This window comes from Gastrolobium bilobum, unplaced genomic scaffold (assembly GCF_033153095.1).
Source record: "Gastrolobium bilobum isolate Gb01-03AN ecotype WA unplaced genomic scaffold, APGP_CSIRO_Gbil_v1 utg1595, whole genome shotgun sequence".
Taxonomy (NCBI): Eukaryota; Viridiplantae; Streptophyta; class Magnoliopsida; order Fabales; family Fabaceae; genus Gastrolobium; species Gastrolobium bilobum.
Window position 1 is genome coordinate 493,338 of NW_026899397.1, and position 22,597 is coordinate 515,934.

Sequence of the window (22,597 nt, forward strand, 5' to 3'; positions counted from 1 at the left end):
ATATTAATGCAATTAATAAATTGATTATTCTTTGGAAATAAAATAAGTACCGGAACAATATTACTAGCTAACTATTTTTGCATTCTTCTTCAATATCTTTCCTCAATTTATATCGAACCAATGACAACAAAAGCAGTAAATAGAACAAGGGGTTCATTCATCATTTAACATGACCGCAAAAAGTTTCTTACACACAACATTTTGTGGGACCTGTATGTTTTGAAAAAAAAAAATTATAGCACGCAAAATGAATTTCTATAACATAACACAATCATTTTTTCTACAAGATAACTCTTATAAAACCCATAGAACAAAATGCGTTTACTAAGTATCACTTATGCAAAGTAAATTATCTTATGCCAATGAATGATCTATATTTTTTACACATCTTTAACGTAAGAATCTTTTGAGCTTTGAAAAAGTGTGATTTTACGTGCCGACAAAATTAGTCACTTGGTCACACTGGCAAACTGGCACTAACACATACGAGTCTCAACACATGCCCACCCACACTTTTTTTTTTATTCTTTATGAGATTATTATATTAGAAATATTATTTTAGCATGATGAACCCACTAACTATCACGAGTTGCTAAAATATTACCAAAAAGGGGAGCTTAAACACAGTTATTGAAAGTATCTTTTAACATACTTCTATCATTTAATGCGCAACAATTAGTTTAAAAAGTATTAACTAAGGGCTTTAAAATATTTACAAAAAGCTTAATAATATCTGTACATAATAAATAAAAGCCACTGACATAAAAAACAGTGGTGGAGCCGCTTCAGGCCTTAGCTAATTTTAAAAAATTAGTCACGTTTTAGACATGAATAAATAATTATAGCTAAGTTGAAGAAATAAAATTTGATCATTGAAACCAACTAAATTTTGTTGACCTTGGTTCGTTAATCTTGCTGGCTCCGCCGCTGATAAAAAGAACCCTAGAATGAACTAAAATAAACCAAAGAAGTTCTTCCAACTCGGTCTACTTATAGACTTACAATATAAAAAAATATGAGAATTATTTTTTAATATTGTGAGAGTCTCATATATATTAAATTTTTTTTTGCAGAGTTTGAGAAAAAAGTAAAAGAAAAAAAGTGAGCTTAAACCTTTTTTTTTTGTATAAACAAAATAAAATTATATCATGCAACAAGATAAATATATATTCTCGTAGAAGCTTATAATTTTTAGAGTAAATATCTTTTTTGGTCCTCAGCAAATTTCACGATATTCGTTTTAATCTCTAGCAAATAAAAAGGCTATTCGTGGTTCCTAAAAAATTCAAAATGGATCTATTTAGTTAAAATCGTGATCCATCACAAATTCAAAAAAGATCCACATTAATCCCTCAAAAGAATTAAAATGGGTTCACTTTGAATTTTTTAGAGATCACGTATAGCCTTTTTATTTGCTAGGGACTAAAGCGGGTATCGTAAAATTTGATGAGGACCAAAAATGATATTTGCTCAAATTTTTATTAGAATAAGCAAAAAAGTAAAATGAGAACAATATAATAAGGGATATGATCCGTTTACAAATTTTTTTTTGCAAAGTACACTACGTATGACTCATTAAAGTATCACCAATCATACTTAGTGTAGTTTGTAAGAGTTTATAAATAAAAAAAATTTGTAAATATAACCTGCACCGTATAATAAAACAAAAGGATATGTAAATTGTGAACTACGTAATTGACATTATGAATACGATAGTGTGTGTGACCGTGTCAAAAGAAAAGACGAACCGTAACAAAAGCGGTTCACGCGTTCGAAGGTTGTAACTTGTAACACACACTACACATGATTCAGTTTGGTGTTTTAGGTTTTTAACAAATAAATAAGGAATACTGTTTTTTTTTGTTGTTGTTGAAAGAAAGAAAAAGCGTTGTCAGAGTCATCAGCGAACTGAGTCACAAAACGCACACGCACTGCTACAGTTCATATATGAATGGATAGTGTTTGTTGAAAGGTGTAAAAAAGAAGACCAGGTCTGGTCAATCCTGCGGCCAACATTTGTAATAATTAATAATGATACCCTTTGACCGACAGGTGTGTATGTTCTACCTTTTACCTCTGTTGTCTTTATAAACAGTTGTTCCACCTTGGCCACCTGCTGCTGCCGGTAAACGAGGTTGTTGTTCCATTGCCTTTAAGTCTGATGCTGATTGCTCATAACTGATTCAGAACAACAACAACAACAAAAATAACAACAAACACATCACCACAAATCCAGTGGTGAGTTGTTCCAGCTTTGTTGTGTGTTTGTTTGTTTCTTTGGTTTCCTTGCTTTTAGCTTCGAAAAGGGATATACTATCATTTCTTATTTTTTTAGTTGAACTTGAATCAATGTTGCCAAGTGCTAAACACAGTTCATCTCTTCACTTGGGGTTGGGGTCCTACTCCTACTTAAGATTTATTTCTTTTTGTTTATTTAATGTGGATTCACTTAGGAATATACCCTCTTCATTCTTCACTTGCTTATTTCTCATTGGATTGAATAATCTATGGTTTCTGTTGTCGGTACCAAATGTTTTGTTATCATCATTATTATTATTATAGCAATTTTTAGCTATTTGAAAAATCTCAACTTTTGTTTTGGGTGTTGTTGCTAATTTAAGTATTTAACTTCCTTGCTTTTCAACTGCAAGCTCCCTTCTTTACAAGTATTTCTCCAGCAGAATATGCATGGACATGGTTTATTCTATTCTCCAGTTTAAGTTACATTTTTCATTATTCTTGCATTGGGTTTCCCCGTAATGTTGCTGGATAAATCTTATTAACAGAAAGAAAAGAAAAAAAAAAGGATTTCATCGTTCTTTTTTTAAAAAAGGTTAAAAGAAAAATGAAACTTCCATCTGTTTTTGGTTTTGAGTGACAACTTGAGATTCTTTGCAGAGGGGGAATATTTTCAACCACACATCATGCGTACTTGGCCTCCTTGTTGCTTTGTTTTTGTTGTGTTTTTTATCTGCATGAAGAGTTGAACACCAAATATCTTAACTGCATATTTTGTGTTGTGGTCTGTACCCTGGTTGATTAATAATTTAACTTCTTAGTAGGACTATAATGAGTGAACAGCTGGGGCTGCTAAAAGTCTTAGTTGTGCAAGGGAAAAGGTTGGTGATCCGGGATTTCAAGAGCAGTGATCCTTATGTTGTGCTCAAACTAGGGAATCAGGTAACTGGGATTTATATTTCAATTTCATTTTTAGCTTTTTTTACCTTGACATTAACATTATTTAGCATATTTTAACCTCAAAATGTTTAAATGATTTGTTCAACTGTACCAGACCGCAAAGACCAAGGTCATTAATAGCTGTTTGAATCCTGTTTGGAATGAAGAGCTGAATTTCACTCTGACTGAACCCTTGGGAGTTCTGAATTTGGTTAGTTTCCTGATGTTGGTATCTACTGATTTCAAACTTTGCAGGCAGTTCAAGTTTTTATGTTTGTCCTGATTCTCGAATGCACTGAAGTAATTGAACCTAATAAGTTGAAGAAAAGCAGAATAGAAACTAAATAACCAAAACTGCTAAAAAACGGACATTTAAAATTTATTCCAACATAATATGTCAGACATTCCAATATTTTCTACTACTTTCTGTTTGGAAGTTGAATGGGTGAGAACACCTTAAGATGATCTAAAATAAAAAGCAAATTAATAATCCATAGTGGAAGTTAATAACTTATATATTCTATCCGTGGGTAGCTGACAACTTTTTGAGTCAAGTCGCATTCAGTTTATAGTCTCAGATAACCATTCCCGCATAAATAATTGATATATTGCTGATTCAAGCACCCTGTTTTGTAGCTTCAGCAGACTCCTTAGGTGTTAGCAGATCTCAACTACCTGTTATTACTTGAATGTTTGGCTAAACTTTGTGCTTGTAAAGCCCCTGTTATAGAAATTTGTCTCATCTGGTGCTTAAATATTCATTTTACAAACACTTTTATCGTGTGAATTTTCACCTTGCTATTTTTCAGTATTCATTCAATCCAAGCTGCTCCAAGTTTGTTGGGTGTCCTGTTTCTATGTTTTCTTCATTCTTAATTCACTAATCCCTCAGGAAGCCTTTTCATTCTTACCACTCATCAGTTTATTTGCAACTGCAGGAGATGCGTGCCAAAGCTGTGGATTATATAATATGTGTGTTTCAATTAACTTATTTTTGTGTTAAAAACAGTTTATTTTATAATCATAACCTTATTGAGAGATCTTTTTCAAAAAAGAAAAATGATTATTCTCTTACAAACAATCAAATCCAAACATGCACCATGTCCACTTCAGTTTATTCAAATGAGTCTCAAATGCTAGAATATGCCCTTTGTGCATTTGGACAGAAATTAAAATGTTGATTTTGGTGCTTTTTTTTTTTTTTTTTTCATATTTTCAGTTGATATGTTTCCATTATTTGCACTTCGTTTCCTGTTCAAGAATATGCAAAGAAAATGGTGAAAATGAATATTTCAACTGACACAAAGCGAACACAAGATTGCATTTTTAAAATTATTGGTGAAAACATATCAATTGAAAAAAGCAAACAAACGAACCAAATGCATTCTAAATTTCTGAATTCTACCAATGTTAAAAATGGTAGCATTGTGGTTTTTCTTGACACCTTAGAGATGAGGTAGGGGAAGGAGTTCTTTATGGAAATATAATAGACTCATGTAATGGTACGAATGTAAAGGTTGGGGAGCCAAGGATATCCAACAGTCAGGCCCGAAGAGGAATGGGGGAAAGGAAAATTGGTTGGGCCCTTCACTGGTTGATATCCTTGGCTCCCTAACCGTTACATTCGTATCATCTAAGAACTCTGGAAGCTGTGTGCAACTGAGTACTGACTTTCAGGTCTTATGGCACTGACCATCTATCTCTTTTAGAATAAGAATGGATGAGTGGTTGAGACATGATACTCTAAACCTAAATATAGACCCCTTCTCTTTCTTCAGTTTTTTCCTTTTGCTTTAGATTCTTTCACGATTAAATGTTAATATGCCCCATCATTCTTTGTTTTCTTCAGTTTTTCCTAGTTTATTAGTCTTTATTGCTTGGAAGATACTCAAGTTCATGTATTTTACTGTGGTTATGAAATATATTGGTCATTTTTCTGATGAATTTTTTTGAAATTCTGAGTTCAGGACACTACTTATTTGGTATTCATGTTGTATAACCGATTTGCTTTTTTATAGGAAGTATTTGATAAAGATCTTTTGAAGGCTGATGACAAGATGGGAAATGCTTTCCTCAACCTTCAACCATTAGTGTCTGCAGCTAGATTGAGAGATATTTTAGGAGTCTCCTCTGGTGAGACAACTATAAGGAAGGTGATACCTGATGGTGAAAACTGTCTTGTCCGTGAAAGCAGTATCAATTGTGTTAATGGTGAGGTTGTGCAGAATGTTTGGTTAAAGCTTCGTGGAGTAGAGTCTGGGGAGATAGAATTGACGATCAAGTTGATCACACCTGTTGCTTCCTCAGTATAGTGTGCAGAAATTGCAAGTGTCCTCGGGCTAGATCTCTAACAAGATCATAATTGTAACATTTTATTTGTAGTTAGAGTCCTGCTTGTGATTAAACCCTTCATAGATTTTTCAACCAAAAATTAAAAAATAAAATAAAATAAAAATTATAGATGCATATTCCAATGAAATTTAGCAGCTAGTTTGTGATGAGCCACTAGAAGCTGCATTTCCAAATGAACAAGTTGTGATTTATGGCTTCTTTGGTCTTTATGGTGTGTTGTACTTGTGTTACCTTGTATTACATCACAAAAAAAGTAGTAGAAAATCAGCCCTTGATTTTAGCTATGAGCACTCATTGGGTATTGCGTAGGTTTGGGTGGTATTGTATTGATTTTCAGGTAAGTCAAGGAAAAAGAGGTTGTGATGCTTGCTAATTTATTCTTCTAGTTCTACTTCTACATTGTTAGTTACTATTTTACATAAATAGAATAGAGATGGATCTATTAAATTATTCATTAACTAAAAAGGAGCTGTCTATACTTTATACTTTATATAAAATTGTACAATTATATTTACTCAGCTATAATTGTGGTTGTGTAGTTGAGGTATGAATAATACTGCTTCCAATGATCTTATGTGCCTTGCAAATAGTAAATGGTGATATGTGGGGGATTTTTCTGAAATCAGATTTCAAGTCTACCAAAAATACTTGTCAACTGTGAAGGAGGAGGAGAGTCTCAAAATGATGGGCCAAAAAAAAAATGGGAATGAATTTTTAAGATCATTGATGAAAGAGCATTAAATACCCTTCGTAATTACTTAAATAAGTAATTATTATTTTGTGTTTTTAATAAATACATTTTATTCTTATTTCCTTTAACTAGTGTCGATAACAAATTCCAAAAATAAAAAATTGATGATACGGTAAAAAAAATACTTAATTGTTTAATAATAAAATAAATTCCAACAGCTGAAGGAATTGTTTTTGTTGTTAGTTTAAATTTCTATTGCATTTAGGGGTGCTAAACGAGTCAGGGGCCTTTGGCTCGGCTCGTGAAGGCCTGAGCTTACATGTCTAAAACTGATTGTTGGACCCAGGCTTGGACGTGTATAAAAGCTCGTTTAATAAAAAAACCTCAGACTCCAATTCAAAAGCTCGGCCTTAGAGCCTCTCAGGCTTGCCTAATATATTTTTTTATATTTTTTTTTATATTTTTTATACTACTTGTGATAGCACTTTCTCTCTTCTCAATTCATTTCATCCCATTTTATTAATTAAACAGACTCTTTGAATGATTTTATTTTTTATTATGCTATTTGGATATACATTAAATTTATGAATATTTAGAAAATTACCAGTACTGTTGATTGTAGATTTTGTTTGGGTAAATTTTAGTTGTTTTATTTTTTTTAAAACAGGCTAACAGGCTAAATCAGACTTTTATTTTTTTGTAAATGAGTTAGGCCACAGGCTGATATTATATTCGTAACAGGTAACAGGCTAAGGCCAGTCTGATACATTTGAACACAGGCTCGGCCCGTTAAGACCAAAGCTCGGCTCGACTCGTTAACACCCCTTATTGCATTCATAAAGAACAAAGAATAGCGGTTCCTTTGTTTTTTAAGTAATACTTGTAGCATCATATTTTCACAAATTTCAGTAGAATTAGGAGATTTTGTTTAATTTTATTTAAATTAAAGCCATTAGAGCTAGTTATATATTATATACCAATTCCTGGGTGCCCTTTAAAAAAAAATTGAGTTATCTTAATCGAAAAGCGCACTTAAAAAAATACAAGATTATAATTCTTAATTAAAAAAATATATTCAAATTTACTACTTTTTTTTTAAAATTAACGGTTATAATTCGAATATTTTTTTGAAGGGAAATAACTACTTTAAAATAATCAAAATTGTTCAAGTTCTTTGAATTCAAGATATAATTGACAGATCATTATAAAATAAAAAAATATAAACCTTAGTTTATGATTAAATTTATCTCAAAAAAGAGGAAAAAAACTATATTTGATAGGATTATTTTATTTGTTTACATAAATTGAATCTCTAATATTATAACCGATAAAATCTATAACAAAAATGTAACTTATTTTAAATGATACAACTTCAATGATTTGCTTCTGTGTATTTTATTTTTTTTTCTCTTCTTCACGATAATTTTTTTTTTACTCTCATTTTAATTTTTTGTGTAAGAGATAATATAAAAACACCAAGATATAATTATTTCATTTAAAATAAGAAAAAAAATATTTTTTCTACCACATGAAATAAATTTTTAACTAGCAAACTAAAATGATATTATTTTCGAAGTTTGAGAAAAAAAAATTGTAATTTATTTTCCTTTTGTATCATATAGTTTTAGTATATAATACCCTTAACTTTTTAATCTCTAATATTTAATCATTTTTTGGGTTCTCGATAAAAAGTATGGAACTATTTTAATTCATTAGGAAAAAATATTTATATTAGTACTTTTTTGAAATTAATATGAATTTTTTTTAAATTTTTAAAGCACCACAATTTTAAAGAATTAAAATTTTAAAAAGACTATAAGTTAACTATTGTTTTTAAAAGATTAAAATGGATTCTATATTTTTTATTGAGATCCAAAATAATATTTACTCAGAGGAATGTTATATCTTTAAGATTAGATTATTTGGGGTTACCAAGGAGAAACATTAATCCTATAAAATCATGGAAACGGATATACTTATCATAAAAAAAAAAAAATTATCACTTTTATCATCTTAATCACTATTTATTTTCGTCAACGTAACAATTATAATTTATTAGAAATTAATAATAAATTTTAAATGCTAATTAATTTTGCATTTGTATCTCTTACCCTCGAAGAGTTTATGGACTTGGAACATTCATCGTCGATGAGGAGATGAATGTGTTGAAGCTGAAGGCGGAGCCGGTTGAGAACCCTAACGACAAGGCGAAGAGGGAGACGGTGGATCTCGGAAATGGAAGCGACGTCGTATACATTCAAAGGTTAATACCCTTTGATCAGTCATGGACATGGTTCAATTATCTCGACACAAACATCCCATGGACCAGACCCACTATTCGCGTCTACGGAAAATCTTTCATTCAGGTTAGTTAATATCTCAAAGATAAAATGTGGGATTCCTCAAAAATCTCATCTTTTTTTGATTCCCCCCTTTTGAAATAAGAAATAAAGCTTATTTTAACTATTAATTCAATTTGTAAAATTTATCCCTCTTTTTTTTTTTTTTTTTTTTTTGTAATAATTGTAGCAAATTATCAGTTCAACCTTGTGAAGTGTTGTAGTTTGTAATGTGATTCTTTGCAGCCTCGAGACACATGTTATGTTGCAACTCCAGGATTGACCAAGTTAAGTTACAGTGGATATCAGCCACATGCATATTCTTGGGATGATTATCCACTGCTCAAAGACATGTTGGATGCTGTAAGAATGATTTTTTTAATCAACATTGTTCCTCAATAACTCTGCTAATAATTATAATAATAATAATAATATTTTTGACTAGTGGGTTTTTGGCCTATGTTTGTTAATTTGACTTAATATTTGTTTCTATTTACTTTTGAAGGTTCAGAAAGCTCTCCCTGGGAATAGTTTTAATAGCTTACTCTTAAATAGGTATAAAGGTGGTGATGACTATGTTGGTTGGCATGCTGATGATGAGAAGCTTTATGGACCAACGCCTCAAATTGCTTCTCTATCTTTTGGATGTGAACGTGACTTCATTTTGAAGAAGAAGCCATGCAAAAAATCTTGTGGTATGATTTCTTATGTTACTGGAGTTATCACTGCACTTCTTCAATCATGCAATTCAATTTTATGCTTTATATATATATATTTTTGGGAAAAGTTCACCAATGCCCCTCTGGTTTGCTTCACCAATGCCCCGGTTTGCTTCAGAATCATTTATGTCTCTGAGATTTTTTTCTTATCACATGTGCCCCTGTGGTTTGTAAAAGGGTATGTTTTTTATCACATATACCCCTGTGGTTTATTATTTTTTACAAAGCACAGAGACATATGTGATAGGAAAAAAACCACAAGGACATAAATGATTCTGAAGCAAACCACAGGGGCATTGGTGAACTTTTCCCTATATATTTTTCTTCAATCTGTCAACTGTTTAAGTGTAATCTGTGTTAGGAAGTTCTAGTGTCTACTTTTTGAAAGAAATATGCATTAAATTGACACACATCTATAGCATTGAGGTGTATGTGTGTGTGTTTTCCTGTTCTGCATTCTGTAAGGATTGCAGAGAAATGATAAATCAACCTTTATATGGTTGCTCATGAATATATATTATCATTTGGTGTGGATCTTCAGATGGAAGTGATGAACCTGCGAGCAAGCGAATAAAGAAGAGTAGCCATGGTGATCAGCATACTTTTAGACTAAGGCATGGATCCCTTTTGGTGATGAGAGGCTATACGCAACGAGATTGGATTCATTCTGTGCCCAAGCGTGCAAAAGCAGACACTAAACGCATTAATCTAACGTTTAGGTGGGTGTTTTAATTGGCTGGCCAGTTCTTGGAATATGCTCAAGCGTTTTTGTTGTAAATCTGCTTCTGGAATTCTAAAAGGAATGTCTGGTTTTTGTGGCAAGTTGATATGAAGATTATAATTTTGTAGGATTTTACCTTAACTTGATGACAATATTTGTATCTTCTGAATTTATATTTCAAGCTCTTTTTTAAGGTGCCAAAGTTACTGCTATTGCAACCTTCTGGATGGAATTATGAATTTCCATATCGTTTCATGTGATGCGCATATAGTTGCCAGTCGTTGATTACAGTGAACTTAAACGTTAACATTTTTCTATATGATTCTCTGAAAAAAAAACACTCTTCTATTCTATGTAATACTTTCAGTGTTTTCTTTTACAATATTTGCGCTGAACTTTAAACGTGTGACTCTGAACGTTCCAATAAGAGGGAATGGTTTTGGTAGGGTAGGGATATTGGTTATTAAAGGACAAAGATAGTATTATTAAGCTCCTAAGGTGCTACTTCTTGTAAATAGTCAAGATCTCAGATTCTCAATAAGCAATGACGTATTAGAAATTTAGAAGATTCAGCAATACTTTGGATAACAGCTATAGGACTCAGACTCAGAAAGTTGCTGCAACTATGAAGGACTAGTGTGGGGGTGGGCATGCTTCAAAAGCTTGTGCGTACTGTGTATGTGCAATAATGTGGAGCTCATTTTATATGGACGGGGACTTCAAAGTCCCTGTCCTAAAATGGAAAACAAAATAGACGGAGGAAAAATTTGTGAAGAAGAGAGGGATTTAAGTGGAAGAAATTTTTTCTGTTTTGGAAAAAGGTGCACCTAAAAAGTTGTGGGCCGGGTCTATAATAAAAAAATCCAATAATGTGCCCATGTAAGAATATTTTGCACTTTTTTTTACCTAATAAATAATTCTTTCTGGATAAATATAGTACATACTTTCACAACAATAATTTAACAATTTGGCCTATCAAGTAAATATTTTGCATAAAATTGAGTTTTTTTCAATCTTGAAAAATTACCGAATATAGGCATTAATTTGTAATGAAAGTTTTCATATATTATTCAATTTTTCTTTTGAATGATTGGTGAAGGGGGAAAAAAGAGAGTGAGAAAAGACAAAGCTTGAATAATAAATATCACTCTTTCTATTTAAACGTTTATTTTTGTTCTTATAAATATGTACAATTTATCGATATTACTGCTAAAAATATTTAGAAAAAATTATTGTTAGTTTGGCTTTGATCCTTTATGAAAGAGTGTAATGATATCTACAGAGATTTTATTCTCACTCCTTATAAATTGGACTCGTATAGATTATTCGGAAAAAGTTGATATAGTTTCATCACTTTTTTGTAAAGGCCTAAAGGGTTATTATCGAATTAACACCTGCATGTGCTTTATTAAAACGTTTTAACAATCTAAACTACAACTTTCTTAATACATACTTCTTAACCATAAACAACGACAGGGTGACGCATTCCTTCTGGAAAGCACATCGTATTGGAACTCCGAAAACACAATCTCAACTTAGTGCTTTAAATAGCTCTCTTTCTTATCAGTTGTGCCTAAATGATACATGTTAGACAAAAACCTCTTCAACCTCTTTGATGGTTATTGCATTAAATGAGTTGTTGTTAGAATCAAACTAAATTGAGAATGTAGTATTTATCAAAAGATATAATAAAATTATTTATATGAAGTATGTGTAAAAAGAAATATTTATATCAAATTTTATTATTGATTGCTTGTATATCATATGTCTAATAAACCAGAGTCGTTAGATATGAATAGAATCAACCAAAATTAAAAGTGTAACTTATATATGTGTAAAATGATCTTGATCTTATTTATATTCCTTCACCCATTTTTCAAGAGAATTAATTGTATGACATGATATTAGAAGAGACTATATTTCAGTATATATAAAACCCTTCTCCTAATGGCATGGCTTGTTCCTTCTTTTCCGTGTATGCCCAATTCTTTGTGAATTACAGATAGGAAAGGGTTATTTTTTTGTATTTGACAACCATGCATGATTGGTATATAACTATCAGAACTACCACAAACCTCTCTACCCCTTGAACTAAAATAGGCATATAGCTAATTCTACATCCAAACAAATATAACCAACCATATTTTAGGATGTTCCTTGTTTTCAAAGGTCTCTAGGAAAGGTAAATAAAAGTTGGACTTAAAAGGAATCCATGTTTTCATCTCGGTTCGTTTGATTTCCAATACCTTTGCTTTGCAAATTCATTATCTGGGTTCTACCTTATCAAGTGAAAGAAGGACTCTTCAGGCTTCATATTTGTTTCATTCACGTAAGGATATTGCATTCCATAGGGTCCTTTCTTGTAACATCAAACATTAAGGTAAGCATATTAAATGGTGCAATTATATTATATAACAAAGTAGGTAAAGTTTGGAAGAATAAAATATTTTGTTCTGTAGTTTCATATAACAAGACTCATTTTCACTATTTATCTTGTAGATACGATTTGTAAGTAAGAAAAAAAGAATATAATGAGCTTCAGAAACAGAGATCAGCCAAAAGATATGGGTTCTCCAAGTCCAAGGGGAGAGGTTGGAGAGATTGACACAAGAGCACCATTTCAATCTGTCAAAGCTGCTGTTAGTTTATTTGGTGTAGTAGCTGTCCCCAGGGAAAGACTTTCAATCAAGAGAAGATCCTCAGAGGTAAACATCAAATATAACTTTCCTTCAAAAAAATTTCTAGATTGAGCTTGAATGCTTGATGCCAAAGGCATGACCCTAGGAGCTTTGCCGACATGCGGTACTCGGCTCGATCGGATTATTCGAGTAATCGATGAATCAGTGAAGATATTCAAATAATAATAATAATAAAAATCCTGAATGCTAGTTAATTAGACACTTAAAATTAATACACTAGTCCTATGTCTTAAGGAGATTTTCAATTTTGCACAAGTGCTTTATTTGCATGATTTTGGGATTTCATAATACTTGTATCATTTTTCATTATTGATATTGTCATTTATTGTAAAATTATGTTTCTGAAATAGCAACTTTGTGTAATTTGCAGAATGTACTGGAAAAGGAGACTCAGCTTCTCTTGGCCCAGAGAGAATTAAACAAGATAAAGAAACTGCTGGAAAGTGCTGAGAATACAAAAAATAAAGCTCTTACTGAGCTTAATAAGGCCAATGTGACACTTCAGGAATTGACAAAGAAGCTCACCAATGTGAGAGAGTCTAAGCAATCAGCAATGGAAGCAGCTGAAGTTGTGAAGAATCAGGCCAAAGAACTTGAAAAGGCTCTATCCCAAAAAGCTATAGGATATGAAGCTTGGAAACAAGAACTAGAGCATGCAAGAAAGGAGTACACAGCAACTGTAACTGAACTAGATGCTTCCAAGCAAGAACTCAACAAAATCAGGCAGGATTTTGATGCAGCTTTGGAGGCAAAATTGGCTGCATTCCAGGCAGCAGGAGAAGCTCAGCGTTCGGCGAAATTGAACTCGGAAAAGGTCAATGAACTCTCAAAGGAAATAGCAACCATGAAAGCATCAACTGAACAATTGAAGCTTGCCTCTGCACAAGCCCAAGAAGAACAGACAAAGGTCGTGGGAGAAAGAGAATCTCAACTAAGTTTTTACAAAACTGCTAAGGAAGAAGCACAAGCCAAATTGATAGCTTTAAAGAATGAGTATGATCCTGAACCAATCCAAAGTCTAGAGGCCAAACTTGCTGAAACAAATGGAGAAATTCAAGTTCTTAGAGAGCAGATGAAAGAGGCTCATGCTTCTGAGATGGATTCTGTGAGACAAATAACTTTGGAGATTAAAGAAGCCACAACGACACTGCAGGAAGTTGCTGCAGAAGAAAACTCCTTGAGAAACCTAGTGGCTTCTCTTAGGACAGAATTAGAACAAGTGAAGAAAGAGCAAGAGGAGCTGAAGGAGAAGGAACAGGCATTAGAATCTCTTGCTGCTAACCTAGCTGGTGAACTACAAAGTAGCTTGGAAGGAACAGGACCTAATGCAGGTTCTGTAGAATCTGAACTCAGTGATGAAACAGATTTGAAAATTAAGCAGCTGTTATTTGAGACAGAAAATGCAAGAAGAGAAGAAGAAGAAATGAGAATAAAATCTCAAGAGCTGAAGCAAGAAGCTGAAAAATCCAAAGCTGTGGCTGAAGAATTAGAGAAGAAACTAGAGCTTCTACAGAAACAGGCTGAAGAAGCAAAAGCAGAAGAACAAAGAGCCATTGAGGAGATGAAGATGATGTCTGACACACAAGGTACAGTCTCAGATTCAGATTCCAATGGTAAGATCATATTAACAGTTGATGAGTTTGCGGATCTGAGTGGAAAAATAAAGGAATCTGAAGATTTGATTGATAGAACAGAAACAGCTGCCATGGTTCAAGTGGAAGCAATAAACACAAGAAGAAATGAAGTAGACAGAAAAGTGGAAGCTAATCTGAAAGCAATTGAAGAAATAAAGGCTGCAACAGATATGGCACTGAGGAATGCAGAGATGGCAGATTCTGCAAAACTAGCAGTTGAGGGTGAACTAAGAAGGTGGCGTCAAGAAGAACAAAAAACTGATTTGGATTACTCAGATAATTATTCAAGACCAATCTCCCTGCGCATCTAGAAAGTGAAATCTATCTTTTCAGTCTTAGATATCTAGATGGGGTTATCAAAAGGAACTAAAAGAAACCATCTTGGTTGTAGCATTCAGCATTGGCTTTTTGGCATTTCTCTTGGGAGGCTCCTTGCACTGCAAGTCAATGTTTCCATCTTCCAGGAAATATTATGAAATGTGAATGCTCATTGTGAACATCCTGGTTTCTTGAGTTCGAGGCAGACATAGAAGTTTCAAGTTTTTCCACATTTCATGGAAAACATTTAGATGTAGCTGTTGTTTAGGTTTCATTGTATGCAATCATAGTAAGGTGAAGATGCTTGAAGTACAGGAAATAAAGCATGTGTATTTGTAAGCTTCTGCTTATTGCTTATTATACATGTATGATGTAAGTTACCACGTATATAATGGTTGTGCAATAAAATTTGTGTATATATGATTCCCATTTGCGTGGGTACATTATAAAATCATACTATAAAAAGTTTGTGATTGAATAAATATTTTCATTTATTTAAAAATAAGTTATACATCAATTTTAAGACACTTTAAAAAATCATAAAATAATTGTTAAATTAATGTTCAATTTCATGAAAACTTTTATTTTGTTTTCTTTTCTTTTTAATAACGGGGGCCTAAAAAAAAAATCTACTCAAACTTCCTAGAATGTAAACATTCATTGTTCTCCCTATGAGTGAAGATGAAATTGATCTCTCATTCTTTACTCAACCAATCTCTAATACTAGTGTTTACTAATCTAATTAATCAATCCAAGAGAACTTGGTCCGGATTACACACAATTGAATTGAGCCTAATTCTATAGTAATCTGAATGGATTTGCTCTAGGATGGATGTTGTTACCTGTTGCGGGATACTGTTGCGAGATGGTTGTGCTAGTACAAGATAACTTTGTTTAGCTGAGACAAATGGGAGGAAGTACCTACAAAACACTCCAATGCTGAAGTGATTAATGAGCTTAAATTAAGATGGATAAGATGATCATATGTGCACTTCTAGACTTCATTATATAGTACTTGTGAGACCTGCTTATATCACCCTAGTATGACGACACTTAATCTTATTGGTGGAGTGAAGTGGCGTGAGCAGCCTATCCCATGTACGGCATGCCTATTTATGGGCTACTTCTCCTAAACATGATTGGAATTATGTGCTTGTCTCTTAGCCATTGAAATACTTAAATTAGTTTTTTCTTTTTTTTTCCCTCTATAACCCTAATCAGTCTTTTGAGGTGAATCAATTTCCCCCAGTTATCCCCACAACTTGAGTGGAAAAAAAGACCACACAATATAGAACTAATCCCAAATTGAGCGGTATTTGGACTCCTTATTTCCAAGTCAAAATACTTCGAACATAGACTATTTTATATTTGAATTGATAAGTCACAGTATGAAGATAAAAATGCAATAGATTAAACATAGAAGAAACCCACATAAAATATTATATTTGACATTTCTCCCTTGCATTTTTGACAATGCAAAGCTGGGATCTGCTTTATTCTGACTACTCTCTAAATTTATCAAGCTTAATACATAAACAACGCTAACTAATTCTGCTGAATCCTGACAGTAGTTCGGAGATGAATGTACTACACTAGTTTGGTTCACATGGTTAAGAGGACTTGCAAAGACCATAAGGCCAAGACATCTTTAATCATCATTCCCATTGCTGATCTCTAACTTGTGTAGCTCTGACTCAATAGTCTTGGCAATGTCTGCTTCATCAGCACGAGGTTCAGGAAAATCTACATGGAAAGATCCCTGCTTGATGGGTTCAACAGCTTCAAGGACTCTGGATTTCTCCTTAATGTAATTGTAGAGTTCTTGATGGAAGGGATGATCCAAGGAATAGCAATTTTCACTTCCACTCACTAAATGTTTGGATGATCCAGAGCCTTCTTTTCTACAGAAATGTGGCAGAGATGCATAATCCATGATCTACAAGCCAAAGTTTATTTGTTAAATTCAATAAAAGCAGACAACAGATTACCATATATTCACCCATCATTTTTTTCTTTACAATAAGAAAGGGAACTACTCCTCTTGTTTATTAATAGGAACTGAATAAAAAGTGGAGAAATTTTCAGAAACAATACATGCACTTCCAGAAGAATGAACTGTACAATTGCTACATTTTATAGAAAAAAATGCCAACATAAATATGGCAGAGAAAAACAAATTGCACATAAGTGGAGTTGATGAAGTTTTTTTCTTTCTAAAAACCTAATTAGGGAAGAGCTTCATTTTCCTTTTCTAGAGCTGATGGCAAAAACATTACGGATGTTTTAAACATAAATTAGAAAGAATATCAACATTTGAAACAAGACCGCTAATACTAATATCAATCGTACTTCTCTAAGAAAAGGTGTAATGCATATATATGGGTTTATCTCATCCAAAGTTCTATAAATCCACCACAAATTACCAAAGCCCTCAAGCCCAAGTTATTCCCATTTCTCCCTTGTAATGGGCTTCAGTTATTGATTAATAATTTTCTTTTCTATTGAATTGTTTATGTTATTATTTTTTTGCACGAATACATCCAACCAGCATTGAATGGATGGAGAACAGGAAATTCAATGCTACAGATCTACAAAAGCTCATAAAGCACTCTCCCTATATTTGTGTAATGTACTTCTCTAGTTCTGAAACAAGTGACCAATTTTTTTTACGATGTTCTAGATTTATGCAGTGTAGAATATTTGGTGTTTGAAGTGAATGTTTGATTTGTTTTGGAAAAATGAAACATTTGAAGACAACTATTTTCAAAGCCTTTTGAAGCATGAGGGCAAGGCTTCATGGCAATGCACAGTGCATGCATGTGGTTAAAAGAAATGCAAGAAAGATTTTCAAGGATAAGCGCATGTCACTCTTATCTGGGAAAAAAATTGCCAACTCAGCATATCTATGACAAAAAATTTCATGTATTGCCTGGCTTTTGCTTTCTAATGTTTTTTTCTGTTTGATTTTTATTCTTTCTTGTCACATTTAAAAGGAAAACTTGTCCTCTCTGTCTTTGCACTTCTCTATGCTACTATGACATTACTAGGAGCTCCAAATAGTTGATAACTTGATATCATGCCGTGTGGAAAAACAAAAAATCTGTCATATATGATTTCTGCTGTTCGGAGTATGTACTCCAGTAGCCCTTGTCAATGAATTGAAAATAAAAATAAAATTACATTACCTTCAACAGCTCATCTCGCCCACAACCTGGTAAGACTTGCACTTTTCTTCTTGTCCTCTCTTGTAAAAGTGGCTTCACTACCTGCTAATGCCAAATGTTTAACATTATTCTGAGGTTTCAATAGGTACACAACTTAAACCAATATATTAAGTCGAAATATCATACAGGAAACCAAGTCATAAGGAATAATATCTTGTTACCTTCCAACAAGCTGAAAATATGTATGGGGCATTTACAATGTAGTAAGTATTTGTCCTCTCAGGGTAGTTCAGATCATCAATGGATGATATTATTGTTAACAACTGCATCAGCATGAAAGACAACTCAGTGATTTAGGAAATGTTCAAAACAAAGGAAAAAAATTGAAAAAGGTTTTCAACTTATGTATTTGTTTGTGAAGTAGCAACTGTAACAGTTTGATCTAAACTCAATCTGGGAGGTGTAATTTTGAGTATGTCTACTACTTTCAGACATGCTATATAGTTTACTGATCATGATATGTTAATAGTGAATCCTACACACACACTTATTCATTATACCAACTCCAAATGGCTATACTACTTACAAATCAAAAGTAAAGCAGCATACATATTGTCTAAACATCAAAATGCATTATGAATACATTCATTGCACAAGTAATCACAGGTATGCTAGCCTTGCTGGACCTAGTAGCTATATCAACTAAAAGGTACCTTAATCTGATTCAGGGCTGAGAGCTTCAGACCAGTCATATCCAAAACCTTTACACATGTGGTAATAGACCGCCCATACTTCTTTGAAGCAGAAGGCTACAGGCATATGTGGGTCAAAATAAACAAAAGGACAGAAGCTAAACTAACAGGTCAATCAAGCAATTAAAGGATCTTAGTACACTCCAAAGACTAATACCCACCAAGATTACACGATCACGATATTCATTAATTTGAATGTGAGACTGCATATAAGTATGGATCTGCACACACAACACAAGATAATGTTAGAAGATATAAGAACTCAAGGCTTTAAGAAAAAGCAATAGATAGTGCTCCAAACAAAGTACTGTTCCTTTTCCTTTTTCTAATAAATTAAACTTACAGACGCTTTGTCAAATGTGCTAAGCCCAACACCAACTGCAAAGACAGGCAGACCCTGGAAAGGATGGCAGAGAAAGCATTGAAATTAAAAAGAGGAAATATAACAAGAAAGTAATATAATTTTGATCAATGACGATAAAAGTGTGCATGCAGATACAACATAATGTTAGGCAATCCTATGCTATACCACGTGGGAATTATGACTAACGGGCAGAAAAGGAATTTGGAATGAAACAATCTTGCCTACATGACAAGGAAAGTTGGAAGGAAGGGAAAATGGTTAGAAGCAAAGATAAAAGGGAGGGAAATGTATGGGAGAGGATCATCCAGCCATTGAGTAAGTTTTGGGGCCTATGGACATGGAGGTTTGAAGACCCTCGAAGTTCTGCAGTGTTCTATCTTTCTTTTTCATGTTTTTGAGTCATTTGATCTTTGCAATTGGTCTATATGTTTATCCCAATTTATCTGTATAGAATACCTAGATTGCTCCATATTAAGCCTCTATTTTTATAAAGTAAACATTTATAGACTACAGTAACAAATAGATAGTATGATAGAAAGAAATCAATTTGATTTCATTCTACTATACTATCCGGATTTCATAGAATTCTGTGATTCTGGTCGGATAATTTCATTTAATACTAAGGCCCAACATTGAAATCCTTTTCCTTTTTCTAATCATTCATTCCTCACAAGTCGAGATTTCATGGGGAGTTATTTTTGTTCAATCATTGCATTGATAAGAATTAAAAGGTCATACTTAAGTAAAATTACTCACTTGGACTTACCCTTTTTCACGTAAATTATAAGTAAACAGAAGTAGGAACTAGAATGAACAGTTGAGTAGCAATAAATGCAAGAATGTTTACTTCCATAATCTCTATGTTTAATCTCTCTTTTATTTTCAATAAAGAATTCGGGATTTAATAGAGATAATAAATCTTTCGTTGGTATACTCAATGGTATAAATTAGATCAATATCACGAATACCAATACCTACACTATCAAATATTTTATCCATACCAAAACCACTCCCCGTTAAACCCGACTAGTGAGTGTGGGGTGGAGGTAATCCCTGTGCGCAGCCTTACCCTTGCATAACCGCAAAGAGACTGTTTCCAGGATTCAAACCCATGACCTTTCAGTCATGAACGAACAATTTTACCACTGCTCCAGTTTGCCCCCTTTTAAATATTTTATCCATACTAAATTCAAAAAAAATTATTTCTAGTGCAATTAAAAATTCCTTTTCTTTTTTTATTTTGTTTTTAAGAGGTTTTTTCGTACTTCATCGGAACCTTTACCTTCATAAAATTAAAAACAAAATAAAAAGAAATAAAAAAAGAGGGATCCCTCTTAGGAATGAGATCCTACCATGTGAAAATTATAACAAAGGGGGCAGAAAAGGAATTTGGGTTATAACAATCTTGCCTACGTGGTAAGGATGGTGGGAAGGAAGGGAAAACGGTTATAAGTAAAGATAAAAGGGAGGGAAAGGTAGGAGAGATGATCATCCAGCCATTGAGTGAGTTTTGGGGCCTTTAGGCTGGGAGGTTTGCAAACCCTCAAAGTTCATCAGTGTTCTATCTTTCTTTTTCTTTTTTTGAGTGATTTTGATCTTTCGGTTGATCCCTATTTCTATATAATAAAATACCGGGTTCCCATCACATAATTTGCATATTTTGACAAGCAAATACTTTCAAGCACAACTACAACAGAATGGACTGAGAAAAGATTATGTTAGAAGAGCACCTCTCTTGAGTACCCTGACAATCCTATGAGTTGTGAATCACGCACTGCTCTGTATAAATCAGGAGAGTAAATTGGTTTCTGAAAATGAAACAACATCCAGGCTTAACAAGTAAGAAGTCACATTGTAATTTACAATAGATAAACAAGTGGTTGTGCCAATAAATATATATAGGGGATGCAATATAATCTAATAAAAAGGACCACAATAAGGACAATCTCTCAATCTCAGACAAGCACCTAATTGAAAAAATATGAATTGCCAAAAGAAATGTCTCAAAAATAATATACAAGGATCAGCAGAATATAGACTTACGGATAATATGTTGTCAATCTCATTTTTTACTCTCCAGTTTAAACAATCAACTAACTGAAACGTAAAACAGCCATTTACAAATAAATCAGATATGATGGTCAATTTCCAAAAATGAAGAATATATTGCAAAGCATTCAACAAAACAACACTTCCACTATACATATCTTACCATTTTATGGGCCTTGGAAGCATTCCATTCCCTTGCTTTTAGAAACCGCATTAAGGTTTCAGTGACATATCCTTGATGAACATTCTGCAAATAACAGCAATTAAATTCCAAGGGGGAGATAAGAGTGTTTTTCTAGTGAAAACACTAAGAGATTCCCAGAATTCATCAAACCCCATTCGAATAATTAGATAATTGCGAGCAATTGATTAAATTTGCAGGTGTCCATAAACAGAAAGAACTTATGACCAATTATGTTTGTCAGTAAACTTAAATAAATAATATGCGGTGTAAAACATAAGAAATGACTGTCTACTTCAAACAAGTTAACCAAGAGAGTTGAAGATATACATAGAAGTGCAACATTAATTGAGATCTCATTTACCACCACCAACCCTCTCTTTTTTGCTGAATCATCACTACGCGTGAAATGTACCAAACACAAGTGTAGGCATGTAGAAGAACCAATTAGTCAACAACATTAATGAAACATTTAGACACAGCAATCACTTGAATTTCAGGGTTCCAAAGGCCATAACAGTAAACAAAGTCCATTAAAACACGACATGTACATCAGAACCACACACAGCTCATACAGAAAACAGAGATCAGCATCAGCAGATTTGAAAACAAGCAAACTCCCAAGTAGCAAAAAATGGAAGAAAAAAAAAAAAAAGACTCATAGTTGAAGAATTTGGAATGTTAAGATCAGATAGGAAAGAGTTATGAAAATGGTCACCTGAAACGTTCTCTGCAATGGCTCCTCAACTAGCATCATTGGAAAGAAAGAAAAAAAAAAGTGAGAAAGCCAGAAAAAAATAAATAAAAAGGAAGATGAGAAAGAGATAGAGAAAATGATAAAGGGAAGACCTTGATCCATGAGAGCTTTGAGATGGTTGAGGGCATCCTGTGAAACAACCCCCATTTAACCCCAGAATTGAATTTTTGTTTGTAGCTTTAGCTTCACTCACTCACTCACTGTATGGAGTTTTTGCCTTTCCTTCCTTCCTTCACTCACTGTGTTACTGTTGTTACTTTTACACTGCAGCAAACCAGAAGCTTCATAAAAATGGAGGATGCATATTATAATATTGACTTTTAGAGACAGATACCAAATATTCAATGAATCAACTCATTCCACTTCCACCTCATATAAAGGGTGACTTAGAGAGAGAGAGAGAGAGAGATTCAACTAAGCATTTCCATATTTATGTCTCCATATGTGTGTTTTAATAGCACGTATTTTTTTTTTTCAAAATCACTTATGCTGTTTTTTTTTCTATCATATATGCTAACGTGATTTGTAAAAGAATATGTTTTTTATCATATATGTCGTTGTAATTTTTTATTTTTTTTAAAATATAGAGACATATGTAATACAAAAAAATCACAGAAACATAAATAATTTTTAAACAAATCACCAGACACCATCGGTGAACTTTTCTTTTATATCAATTA

At 33.0% G+C, this 22,597-nt stretch overlaps 4 protein-coding genes across 7 annotated transcripts; 3 read left to right on the forward strand and 1 right to left on the reverse strand.

Annotated features, from left to right (window-relative positions):
• Positions 1-2,124: 2,124 nt before the first annotated feature.
• Positions 2,125-5,892, forward strand: LOC133290293 (protein C2-DOMAIN ABA-RELATED 11). Of its 4 annotated transcripts, none has more exons than XM_061488372.1 (4): positions 2,125-2,238; positions 3,063-3,180; positions 3,293-3,388; positions 5,196-5,892. In XM_061488372.1, the coding sequence occupies exons 2-4, from the start codon at positions 3,070-3,072 to the stop codon at positions 5,487-5,489; spliced, it is 501 nt and encodes a 166-aa protein (XP_061344356.1). In that variant the 5' UTR covers positions 2,125-2,238; positions 3,063-3,069; the 3' UTR covers positions 5,490-5,892. The 4 variants fall into 4 exon arrangements, with proteins under 4 accessions (XP_061344356.1, XP_061344354.1, XP_061344352.1 ...); XM_061488370.1 differs by having other exon boundaries at positions 2,129-2,238; positions 3,060-3,180; XM_061488368.1 differs by lacking the exon at positions 2,125-2,238 and adding an exon at positions 2,251-2,390 and having other exon boundaries at positions 3,060-3,180.
• A 2,453-nt stretch (positions 5,893-8,345) lies between these two features.
• LOC133290311 (DNA oxidative demethylase ALKBH2) lies at positions 8,346-10,192 on the forward strand. Its single transcript, XM_061488393.1, has 4 exons — positions 8,346-8,586; positions 8,806-8,922; positions 9,065-9,254; positions 9,820-10,192. The coding sequence occupies exons 1-4, from the start codon at positions 8,377-8,379 to the stop codon at positions 10,008-10,010; spliced, it is 708 nt and encodes a 235-aa protein (XP_061344377.1). The 5' UTR covers positions 8,346-8,376; the 3' UTR covers positions 10,011-10,192.
• Positions 10,193-12,530: 2,338 nt separating this feature from the next.
• On the forward strand, positions 12,531-14,643 carry LOC133290258 (WEB family protein At1g12150-like). Its single transcript, XM_061488325.1, has 2 exons — positions 12,531-12,704; positions 13,069-14,643. The coding sequence occupies exons 1-2, from the start codon at positions 12,531-12,533 to the stop codon at positions 14,641-14,643; spliced, it is 1,749 nt and encodes a 582-aa protein (XP_061344309.1).
• A 1,370-nt stretch (positions 14,644-16,013) lies between these two features.
• Positions 16,014-22,315, reverse strand: LOC133290283 (phosphatidylinositol/phosphatidylcholine transfer protein SFH9). Its single transcript, XM_061488358.1, has 11 exons — positions 22,010-22,315; positions 21,879-21,907; positions 21,143-21,226; positions 20,974-21,027; positions 20,661-20,738; positions 18,910-18,963; positions 18,728-18,787; positions 18,528-18,623; positions 18,036-18,137; positions 17,836-17,916; positions 16,014-16,586 (listed from the first exon to the last, which is right to left on the reverse strand). Exons 1-11 carry the CDS (start codon positions 22,062-22,064, stop codon positions 16,299-16,301), a joined length of 981 nt encoding a protein of 326 aa, XP_061344342.1. The 5' UTR covers positions 22,065-22,315; the 3' UTR covers positions 16,014-16,298.
• Positions 22,316-22,597: the final 282 nt, after the last annotated feature.

Bases quoted from the DNA above. Each gene is read 5' to 3' on its own strand.
- LOC133290293 (XM_061488368.1), top strand. From the start codon at position 2,350: ATGTTGCCAAGTGCTAAACACAGTTCATCTCTTCACTTGGG. The intron at 3,181-3,292 runs GTAACTGGGATT...CAACTGTACCAG, and splicing joins TGCTCAAACTAGGGAATCAG to ACCGCAAAGACCAAGGTCAT. The intron at 3,389-5,195 runs GTTAGTTTCCTG...GCTTTTTTATAG, and splicing joins CCTTGGGAGTTCTGAATTTG to GAAGTATTTGATAAAGATCT.
- LOC133290311 (XM_061488393.1), top strand. From the start codon at position 8,377: ATGAATGTGTTGAAGCTGAAGGCGGAGCCGGTTGAGAACCCTAACGAC. The intron at 8,587-8,805 runs GTTAGTTAATAT...GATTCTTTGCAG, and splicing joins ACGGAAAATCTTTCATTCAG to CCTCGAGACACATGTTATGT. The intron at 8,923-9,064 runs GTAAGAATGATT...TTACTTTTGAAG, and splicing joins TCAAAGACATGTTGGATGCT to GTTCAGAAAGCTCTCCCTGG.
- LOC133290258 (XM_061488325.1), top strand. From the start codon at position 12,531: ATGAGCTTCAGAAACAGAGATCAGCCAAAAGATATGGGTTCTCCAAGT. The intron at 12,705-13,068 runs GTAAACATCAAA...TGTAATTTGCAG, and splicing joins TCAAGAGAAGATCCTCAGAG to AATGTACTGGAAAAGGAGAC.
- LOC133290283 (XM_061488358.1), bottom strand. From the start codon at position 22,064: ATGGGGGTTGTTTCACAGGATGCCCTCAACCATCTCAAAGCTCTCATG. The intron at 21,028-21,142 runs GTAAGATATGTA...TTTACGTTTCAG, and splicing joins CTTCCAAGGCCCATAAAATG to TTAGTTGATTGTTTAAACTG. The intron at 18,138-18,527 runs GTACCTTTTAGT...ATGCTGATGCAG, and splicing joins CAGCCCTGAATCAGATTAAG to TTGTTAACAATAATATCATC.